Source organism: Meriones unguiculatus, chromosome 6 (assembly GCF_030254825.1).
Source record: "Meriones unguiculatus strain TT.TT164.6M chromosome 6, Bangor_MerUng_6.1, whole genome shotgun sequence".
In the NCBI taxonomy this organism is placed as follows: Eukaryota; Metazoa; Chordata; class Mammalia; order Rodentia; family Muridae; genus Meriones; species Meriones unguiculatus.
Window position 1 is genome coordinate 44,588,569 of NC_083354.1, and position 10,937 is coordinate 44,599,505.

Sequence of the window (10,937 nt, forward strand, 5' to 3'; positions counted from 1 at the left end):
GAACACTGACGGTCCAGAGATCTTTCCTGCTGCCAGATTTACATACCTTGTCCATATGGAGATTTGCAGGAACTGGTTGATGGTTCTTCATGCTTTCATGGGCCTGTTCACTTAGAGCTATAAAGTCTTCCCCGAGTCCAGGATGTACCACTTTTCATATTCTTTCTGACCAAGATGATAGTCTAATAATTGATCCAGTAAAGTTCTTCATAGCTTAATATGGGGCTTGGCAGCAACCCAATTTAATCCCAAGACTCACATGGTGGAAGGAAAGAACTGATTCCTGCAAATTGTCCTCTAATCTCTACAAACACACGCACACGCACACACACGCACACGCACACACACACACACACACAGACACACACTGAAAAACAATACCATAACACACCATAAAATCCACTATTTTGTATACGAATTTTAAAAGTTAATTTCTTAAGTGAAAAAATGTAATATTTTTCTTCTTTTGGAAGGTTTTTTTTTACATTTATTTATTTATTTATTATTTATACAATGTTCTGCCTGCACCCCAGAAGAAAGACCATATCTCACTGTAGATGGTTATGAGCTACCATGTGGTTGCCGGGAATTGAACTCAAGACTTTTGGAAGAACAGTCAGTGTTCTTAGCCTCTGAGCCATCTCTCTAGCCCTTTTGGAAGTTTCTCAATGATACAGCCTCTAAAAAACTTAGTGTGCATACTAAAATCACAGGGGTTTTATGTTTTTGCTTATTTGGGGGGGTGTTTTTTTGTCTGTTTATTTGGTTTTGGTGGGTTTTTTTTCTAGACAAGGTTTTTTTGTGTAGCCCTAACTGTCCTGGAACTCACTCTGTAGACCAGGTTGGCCTCGAACTCAGAGATTTGCCTGCCTCTGACTCTTGAGTGCTGGAATTAAAAACATGTGCCACCATCAGCTGGCAAGTTACAGTGTTTTAAAAAAAAAAAAATCATGTGCTGGGGAGGCAGCTCAGTGACAGAGGGCATTCCCAGCACAAGAGAAGCCCTGGGTTCTGTTCGTCCTCAGCCTGGGTTCTGTCCATCCTCAGCAGTACATGAAAATGACCCTTGGGCCAGATCTCCTTAATGCATACCAGTTGTATTTACATTAGAACAGGGGAACTGGAGAGGTTTCTCAGGGATTAAGAGCATATACTATTCTTGCAGAAGCCTGGAGTTAGTGCCTGGCGCCCATGTCCAGAAGCTCAGAACCCCAGAACCCCAGTTGTTATCCCAGTTCCAAGGACTCTGACACTCTCTTCTGGCCTCCACTGGAGCTGCACTTACATATACACATGATTAACAATAAAATAAACTTTAAAACTTTTTAAAAACTTGGAGCATAGCCAGGCAGTGGTGGTGCACGCCTTTAACCCCAGCGCTCGTCGGGGGGTGGGGGGACAGAGGCTGGTGGATCTCTGAGTTTGAGGCCAGCCTGGTCTACAGAGTGAGTTCCAGAACAGCCAGGGCTACACAGGAAAACCTTATCTCGGGGAGGGGGGGGCAGTTGAAAAATAGATCGCTAAGATTTTTACTTTTCTGTTTTGTTTTTCGAGGCAAGGTTTCTCTGTGTAGCCCTTGGCTATAGCCCTGACTCCTCCTGAACGCTGGGATTAAAGGTGTGTACCACTATGCCCAGCTTGTCCTTTTTTTTTTTTAATGAAAACTATTTTTAAAATTTCAGACATGTGTATTATACTTATACCCTCTTTCCTTCTCTTTTCCCTCCAACCCTCCCTGTGTCCTTCCTACCCTGCTTCTTCTCAAAGTCATGGCTTTTTCTTTGTTTCATATATTTTTATGCATGCATATGTCTACGTGTATATTTGTTATATACCTATTTATGAGTATATATTCATAAATATATAACATATAATATATAGGAAGGTGTGCACACATTACTTATTCATAAATACAATCTACTGAGACCATTTAGTGTTGCTTGTATGTGTGCTTAGGCTAAGCACTAAGTACTGGATAACCGAGTAGGACGCTTATCCCTGAGGAAGACTGATTTTTCCCTCTCTGTCATTAATTTCCAAGAGCTTTTCATTTAGGGGTGGGCCTTGTGAGAGTTCCCTTAAAGTCACAGTAGTCTGGGGGGGAAGGGGGCAGGGAAGAGCAGGCAGAGACAGTAAAAGACAGCAAGGGAAGTTGAGGTAGGAGAGGAGGAACAAAGAGGAGGGAATGGATCCTGCTGCAAAGCTGCACTCCAGACTGTTATTCTCAGTGTCACAAACTTGACACAACCAGAGGACTGAGGGGATTAGCCTGTGGAGGTGCCTCTGGGCATCAGACACCTCCATCGGCCTGCAGGTCAGCCTGTGAGGTCCTCCTGCCAGGGTCAGCCTGTGAGGTCCTCTTGGGTGTCAGACTCCTCCTTCCTGTGGGCTGATTTCAGGGTTTCAGTCTCTCAGTGAAGCACCGTCCTTAGATAGCAGCCCTGGACCCTGCTCTTGCTCCTTCTGTCCTGTTTGGTTTTCCACTCTTTTGATAATAATTTAGGCTTCCTCTTCCCCTCTCTCGGGAGAAAACTGTTCAAACTGATTCAAACATGAATAGTTTAACAAAGAAGATGATGATATTCGTGGCAATGGCCATTTGCAGGTCAGAGTTTTCGGTAGGATTCCGATTCCTCAGAATTCCCATTGGCATGCGAGGAGGACCGTAAAGACGAGGAACTTCTCAAACTTCGGAACCAGATTGTACTGCCTGACTCGGCCTTACAGAAGAGCATCTCCAGTTCGCCAAGAATCCCCGCACCAAGACACTGACAGCATGCATTTCCACAAGGATGCTGTGTGCAGTGGCACTCAGGAGAAAGTTGACGGGGTTTCTGGTTAACAAAGATCTTCTTCAGTGAGAACTGCTGGGTGTGCATTTGCCAAGTACATGAACTGCTGCTCTGGCTTATTTGGAAGAGCCTAAGAAACAGATCTTCCATGTTCACTGCCTTGGTCACTGTCCTATTGCTATGAAGAGACACCGTGGCCATGGCAACTTTTTTTTTTTTTTTTAGATTTATTTATTTATTTATTATGTATACAGTATTCTGCCTACATGTGTGCCTGCATGCCCGAAGAGGCCACCGGATCTTATTATAGATGGTTATGAGCTACCATATAGTTCCTGGGAAATTGAAGTCAGGACCTCTGGAAGGACAGGCAAGTGCTCTTAACCTCTGAGCCGTCTCTCCAGCCCCTACAGCAACTCTCATAGAAGAAAGCAGTTAATTGGGGCTTGCTTACGGTTTCAGAAGTTTAGTTCATTATCCTAATGGCGAGGAGCCTCGTGCCTCATGGATAGACATGGTGCTGAAGAAACTGCAGGTTCTACATCTGGATTCCCGGGCAGCAGGAAAAGAGAGACATTGGGCCTGGCATGGGCCTTTGAGACCCCAAAGCTCACATCCAGTAAACATACTTCCTCCAACAAGGCCACACCTCCTCATCCTTTCAATTAGTGCCTCTCCCTAAGCCTTCTAATACATGAGTCTATCTGGGCCACCTTTACTCAAACCAGCACGTTCATCTTTCATAATCTGGATCTCTAAAACATTGGAGCATCAATGTGTTAAAGGTCACCTTACCCAGAATCCTTTGCAGAAAGATACAGGAACTGTATGAGCATACTGTGCTTCCAGCAGCCCTGGCCTAGGCCCTCTAGGCAGTCCTCAGCTGGTGTTCCAGGCTGGGCTTTGTCTGGTGGGCCCGGCAGGGAGGGTACAGGCCCAGACTCACTGCTGCCGGGGCCATGCTGCTTCCTTAGCCTCGACCCAGGAGCTCCAGAATTTTATTATGAGTTGTTATATACTAGACACGATCAGATCTATGAATTGTGAAACATTTTCTTTTGTTTTATGGGTAGGCTTTCTGACAGTGTGTGACATGCGAGCACAAAGGCCTGAGCCTGGATCCCTATCACCTACACACAAAAAAAAATCCAGTATGGTGGCACACACCTGTAATCCTGGTGCCGGGGAGGCAAAGCCAGGCACATGCCATGTACATAGGAGTGCTATGTCTCTTCGAGATATTTATTTCCTTTGGAAATGTCCCCTGAAGCTTGGTTCTGGGTCATACGGTAGTTCTATTTTTATTTTTTTTAAGGATCTTCCATATTGTTCCCCATATGGCTGTCCCATTTTTTCTTGACACCCTTGCCTACACTTTTTGTCCCCTGTCTTTTGGATGATAACCATCCTAACAGATGTCAGGTGGTGGCTCATTTGTGATTTTGATCTCCATTTCCCAGACGGCTGCTGATGTTGATTACCTTTTCACGTACCTGTTGGCCAGCTCTACACTTTCTTTGGAAGAAAATGTCTTTTTAGGCCTCTTGTCTCCTTTTAATTTTCTTCCCCCAACCCTGTCTGAATCTTAAAATCAGAAAGTGTGTGCCTAAAAACCTCTTCATTCACAGCTTGTCTAGCCTGTTCAGAGTCCCTTGTGGTTCTGTATGTATTTTAGTTGGATTCCTTTTTTAAATGCTTAGAACATTCCCATTATATTTTGAAATGTTGACTTTAAAAAAAAAAACCCTTTCATTTTTAGAAATATTGTATTAAGGGTGAAATGTCATTTTAGGAACTTGAGAAAGAATTCTAATATTGGATAAAGCTTAAAAAATAGAAAGAGATGCAATAAAAGGCACACAGAGCAGTTAAAATTATCTCATCACAGCTAAAAAGAAAATTGATGTTATTTAACAAGGAGCAATTGAGTTTCTTGGTACCATTACAGATAAAAGTTTTTTAAAAGTCTATGGAGGGATCACAACCAGACTAACAGGCTCTCGTGTGTAGCCCGCAGCCGGACGGAAATATGAAAGGGAATTGCCATGGGCTCGATTTGAGATGTCTGCCACAGGATCGTGTTTTGAATGCCTGCTCCTCAGCTGGTGGAGCTCTTTGAAAGGCTGCGGCATCTTTAGGGGGTGGGTCTTAGCTGGGGGAAGTAGGTCTATTGGAGCGAGCCTTTGAAGGTCTTAGCCTGGATCCTGATTCCTGTTGGGTTCTGCGCTCTGATCAACACACAGGGCAAGCAGCTTCCACCTGCCAGGACCTGAGCTGCCCCGCCATGCCCTCCCTACCATTTTGAGACCTAAAAATAAACCCTAAAATAGGGTCTCTCTATGTAGCCTAGACCGCTCTTGAATTTATAGTTCTCCTGCCTTTACCTCCATAATTCTAGCATTACCGGTACGTAAACACCATGCCTGACTTTTTTTTTTTTAAGCTTTCTGGAAAATATGAATCATAACCTAAGCTGGATCTCCACGTGACTAGGGTAGCCCAGCATTCAGCTTCGTCTGTTTGGTGCTCTAATTCATTGCCAGAGTGTCCCAGAGTAGCCAGAAAGCGACATTGCTATACTAGATCAATGTCTTTGAACTTGGATCAAAATTCAATGAGTGATAGCTCTGCTGAGGAAATAAACTACAACCGTTTAACTGACGTGGTGTCAACACGTTTATTTTATTTTATATTTTGAGATAGACTGTCAGGTAGTTGGGGATGGCCTTGAACTCCTGATCTTCCCGCTTCCACCTCCCATATGCTAAGATTACAGACATGTGTCACTATGTCTGACTCATTATTATTATTATTATTATTATTATTATTATTGAGATAAGATCTCACTTGGCTGTCCTAGAACTCACTCTGTAGTCCAAGTGCCGTGGTTAGAGGCGTGCACCACTGTGCCCAGCTCTGTATTTATTTTTGAATATTATATTTTTTAGGGAGCAGAAAAAAATATTTTAACAAACTATTAGCAATACAAAATATTTATAACATAGATAAAAAATGTATGACATAGGCCATTTCTAGAATATAATACAGCTTTACAATTATATCTCCAATAATACGCATCTCACCTATACAAAAACAAACAAACAAAAAACTCCTCTTCTGGGTTACCCTTTGTGCACCAAACAGAAAGGTAAAGTCTTGGGCTTGGATTTTCCTGCCTGAGTCAGCTTTTCTGTCAGTCTCCCGGCTGTGTCAGAAAATGCACAGAATGCCAAAGACCACATTTGAATTTTCTTTGAAAGTAGCTATAGCACAGACATCTCATTCTTGGGGCCTGGAAGACAACTCAGCCTCACAACATTTGCCTCACAAGTATGAGGACCCGAACTGTCACAAATGAAAGGCAGCTGCGGTGGTGCGTGCCTGCAGTTCCAGTGAGGATGGAATGGGAGGCACAGACATGTGTGCGCCCACTCGTACAAACACATGCAGCACACGAGTGTACACACACACACACCCTGAAAGAAAAACGGGGTCTGGGAGACGGCTCAGCGGGTGAAGCTCTCGCTGTTCAAGCTGGGGGAGCAGAGCTTAGGCCACCAGCACACACACAGGTGGCATGGGGGTGCATCCGTGACCCTAGTGATAGGAGGGTCCCTGGAGCTTGTTGGCCGCTCTGTTTAGCCGGTTCATGAACCTCACGCGCATGGAGAGACTCAAATATAAGAGTGGTAAAGTTGTCTAATGCCAGCCTCTGACTTCACGTCTGCATACACAAATAAAAACGGAAGGAGGGAGATGATAAGAGCAATTCCTTACTCAAAAAAAAAAAAAAAAAGTGCAGTGACTAGCGAGGTATATCGTGCAGCAAGAACAAATGAGAATGGGCTGCCTTCCCTTCACTAAATGTTTTCACAGTAAACATGGTGTAACTGACGTCGAGAGTGTTTCTCACTTCTCTTTGCTTGCAATAAAAATAGCATTCATACAGTTTTTAAAGAGTATTATAGAGTAGATAAATAGTAAAAAATCAACCAGCCACGTTGGCTTAATTCCACCACTTACGGAAGCAGAAGCAGGCAGATCTCTACGAGTTCGAAGCCGGCCTGGTCTACAGACCAAGTTCCAGGCTACACAGAGAAATCCTGTCTTGAAAAACAAAACAAAAGAGGAAGGGCCTGGGGGCTACTGGGGATCCCTGGCTCAGCTGCTCTACAAAGTGATTAATATGTAAACAAACATTTTATTCGCTTTAATGCCAGCACTTTAGAGACAGAGGCCAGGTGGATCTCTGTGAGTTCCAGAGATACATACATACATGGGCTACATAGAGAGTTCCAGGCCACACAGGGCTATGTAGAGAGAGCCTTAAAAAAAAAAAAAAAAAAAGCAGCAACCAAACATAAAAAGCTTTATTTGTTGTTGAGAATGATACAGTGTGAAATTGTATTAATATATGTTATCTTTATAACATGTTATATTTTAGGACGCAAAATATATACTTCTTCCTTCCCTCTCATGATCCCCTTTCATGTTTCATGGCCCCTCCACATATGTAAATGCACACATGCGTGTGGATACACACACCCTTGCTTTTAAATCTAGATCCTGCATGCATATAAAAGAAAATATGATATCTGAATTTTTTGTAATTTTGTTTTGTTTTACGTGCATTGGTGTTTGGCCTGCATGTACGTCTGTGTGAGGGTATAATCTTAGAATTACAGACAGTTGTGAGCTGCCGTGTGGGTGCTGGGAATAGAATCAGATCAAGTGCCCGGAAGAACAGTCAGTGCTCTTAATCGCTGAGCCATCTCTCCGGCGTCTGAGGTGTTTGTCTAATTAAAAATCGGGGTGTTGTTGGGGTGTTGTGCCCCTGTTCTCAGCGGTGGCATGGCAGAGGGAAACAAACACACGTGTTGGCTATGAACACAAGACATGCCTTGGGCTAACGGTAACTCCGTGACCGGTGCGGAACAGGAATGCTTTTTGCTGTTGTGTTTTGAGACAGGCTCTCTCTATACATCCCTGAATGTCCAGAAATTCGATACGTAGATCAGGCTGGCCTTGAGACTCAGAAATCTGCCTGCCTCTGCCTCCCTAATTCTGGGATTAAAGGTGAACTCCGCACCATCTGACTAGGAAACGCTTTCTGCTTTGAAACAGCTTTTGCAGCTCTTATTCTAAAGCCTGCTTTTTCAATGTGTTTTATTCTGCATCAAGTATCTATGGGACCATTGGACAAAATAGATTCTTAAGTTTCCTGTATTGCTGTTTGTCTTTTATGTTGTATTATTTTAACTTGGGATTTGATTTTTATTCATCTGTTATTATACCAGGTGTGTGTGGAGTGTTGGGGGGAGGGTTGTGGGTGTGTTCAAGGTGTCCAGGGACAGCCTGCCTCCTTGTGGTCAGAGGACAGCCGCCAGAGCTGGGGAATCAGCTCTCTACTGCCACCTTGTGGATTCAGGGATGAATCTCGGATCACCAGCCCTGAATGCAAGTGCCTCTAGCCACTTAGCCGGCTCGCTGGCCCTGTGTTATTTTAACTTTATATTCCGCCCTCTGATCACTCATACCAGACAGCAGGGAGCAGAGAAATTAGGGAGAATGAACCATCTAGATGAAGGTTTGTCTATGGGTGCTTAAATTTTGTGTAAGAGACATCACCAGATCTAGCCGGTGGTTAGCGTGGGTGTGTGGGTGGGTATCATCCTGGCCTTCACTGGTCTAGGGAAAAAGGATAGTAAAGCAACAGGTGGTTTTGCACAGAGCCGTAGAAAGAATGGTTTTACTCATGTATTTCTCGTCTGATTTTTGTGACAGCGCAGGAGCAGTACAGTTGCATTTGTAAGGCAAAACGAAGATGAAAGTATACAAAGGAATCAGAAGCCAAAGGTAAGAGAACCAAGTGAGTAGAGTCTACCCCACAGTGAAGAGCACACCAGACCTTTTGTCCACGTCCTGGGGGTGTAGGATTCAGCCTCGTATACATCTGAGTCTAAAACGACCAAGAGTCAGGTCAAATTTGCTCATTTCCCTAGGTCTCCTTCTCAGCCTGGCCCTGAGTCTGACTGTGACATAGTGACAGAGTGCGACGGGAGAGAGGGGAACCCAGTCAGAAACTGCTTAAGACTAGAAGTCAAGAACACAAGGCCTGTGGACTGAGCAGAATGTTCTAAATACAGGAAGCTTGGTTGTAGAACACGCAGGAAGTACTACAGACCCTACCGTGAAACCAAAACGCATGATTATTGCAGAGAGCAATTAGATGGTGTGTTTTAGGGCTTGAGTCAGTGACAAAAAATAAAAAAATAAAAAGGCAAAAGCATTGTTCCCAAGCCAGTGAGTCTTAAAGATCTGGGGAGAGCAGCAAAGCCCCCTCATCCCCAGCACATCCTTCCGGTGACTCTGGTTTCCCCTTGATCTGGGCAGCAGTGAGGTAAGCAAGAGAAGAATAGAGAAGAATGTGATAAGGCAAGGGTGGAGGCACATCCCTATAATCCTAGCCCTTGGGAGACAGGAGCAGGCAGAACAGAAACTTCAGGGCATCCTCCTCTCCAGAAGGACATCGAGGCCAGCCCAAAATACATGGGATGAAAGGAGAGGGGCTGTGACACTGAGAGGGAGGTGGAGTGTCCACGGTGGCAGAGAAGGGTCCCTCACAGGTCTCTTGGTCAGAGTTCTGCTAGATCCCCAAACTCTCTGAGGAAGAGCCGGCGCAGAGCCCTTCCAAGAAGATCCTGGAAGTTGGTAGCAAGAAGGTCCCTGTGTAATCTCTCTTATCTCTGTCTAGAGAGGGTCAACAAAATACAAAGCAAAAGCAGCCACGCGGCTTCAGGCCTGGTGGCGTGGCACCCTGGTGCGCCGGACCCTGTTGCGCTTTGCCCTCAGCGCCTGGATCATTCAGTGCTGGTGGCGGCTGACGCTCGGGAGGATCGCGGAGAAGAGGCGGAGGAAAGTGCTGATTGACTACTCAAGCAGAGAGAGAGCGGTGGTCAAGCTCCAGTCTCTGATTCGCATGTGGCGGGTCCACTGGCGGTACTGCCAAGTCCTCAATGCTATCTACATCATCCAGGGCCACTGGCAATACCACAACTGCCAGTCCTGCTCTTTCCTGCGGGGTCACTGTGTGATCACCACCACCCACCTTCAGTTCCACATTGAGATCATTGACCACTGAGCGCTGCCTAGAAGAGACGCTGTGAAATCGGTTCCCAATAAAGCTCTAAACGGTTCATGTGGGTTTGCGTTCACGCCTGGTGGAAGCCTGCAGACTCGGCTCTCGCTGACTCCCGTTGTCCCTCACAAAGAACAAATGTGAGCTTTTCCTGTGCCTGTGTGTTTGGGATGCTAATGGTCACGTGCCAATCCAGTCATCAAAACAGCAGCTGGGTCCCAATCTGACCTGACCTATGACACAGCCACGAGTCTACCTCCCGTTCCCAGACCCATTCCTTCCTCCCCAGCACAGATCTGAAGACGAGTGAGCTGCTTCCGGTGAAAACGCCTGACACCTCTGCACACACAGAATGGCTCTGGGATTGGCTGGGATCTAGAGTGCCTCGGTTTCCTCTTCGGGAAGCATCCTAAGGAAATGTCAGCGTCTTAATGAGGGATTCACAACGTGGCCCCGAGTGAGGTCGGGAGTGTGGCCTTGGTGCTGGCTGGGGCAGGGGCATCTCAACAGGAGATGACCCCGAGGACACGTGAGAAAAGACACGCAGCACCTCAGTTCTTTCTTTACAGTTCCGGCGCCCAAACGGGGCGTCTGACACCCCTCCCTCCCCTTCCTCTAACCCCTCCCAAGCTTTTTAATCCTGCTCTCACGGACACACTAAACTAACACTGCTTTGTAGAAGCTTCTCTGGTTGCACGGTCCGGTATGGGAAATCCCTGGAAATATGCCTAGTGCAACTGAGGAAAAGGGTTTTAACTTTAACCACACTGTGGCTAGCGCCCACTGCCCTGGAAAGCAGGGCTCTAGACACGATCAACCCCTGTGATGAACTCCAGCTCAGCTTCCTCTTTCCACGGTCTGGTCTCTGGTTAATTCCTCCTTTCCTTCTGGTGCAGCTTCTCAATAACCGATGGGGGGGGGTCCCCTCAGATGTATTAAGGGCTTCACTCTAGATCCTGCTTGCTTTTCAGGCCACCACTCCTGTGGTGCCTTTTTTTTTTTAACCA

General features: G+C 45.6%; 1 protein-coding gene across 1 annotated transcript; it reads left to right on the plus strand.

Moving 5' to 3' along the window:
- The first annotated feature begins 2,591 nt into the window (after nt 1-2,591).
- Iqcf2 (IQ motif containing F2) lies at nt 2,592-9,933 on the plus strand. The gene is made up of 3 exons (XM_021657042.1): nt 2,592-2,618; nt 8,577-8,648; nt 9,547-9,933. The coding sequence occupies exons 1-3, from the start codon at nt 2,592-2,594 to the stop codon at nt 9,931-9,933; spliced, it is 486 nt and encodes a 161-aa protein (XP_021512717.1).
- The last annotated feature ends 1,004 nt before the right edge of the window (nt 9,934-10,937 follow it).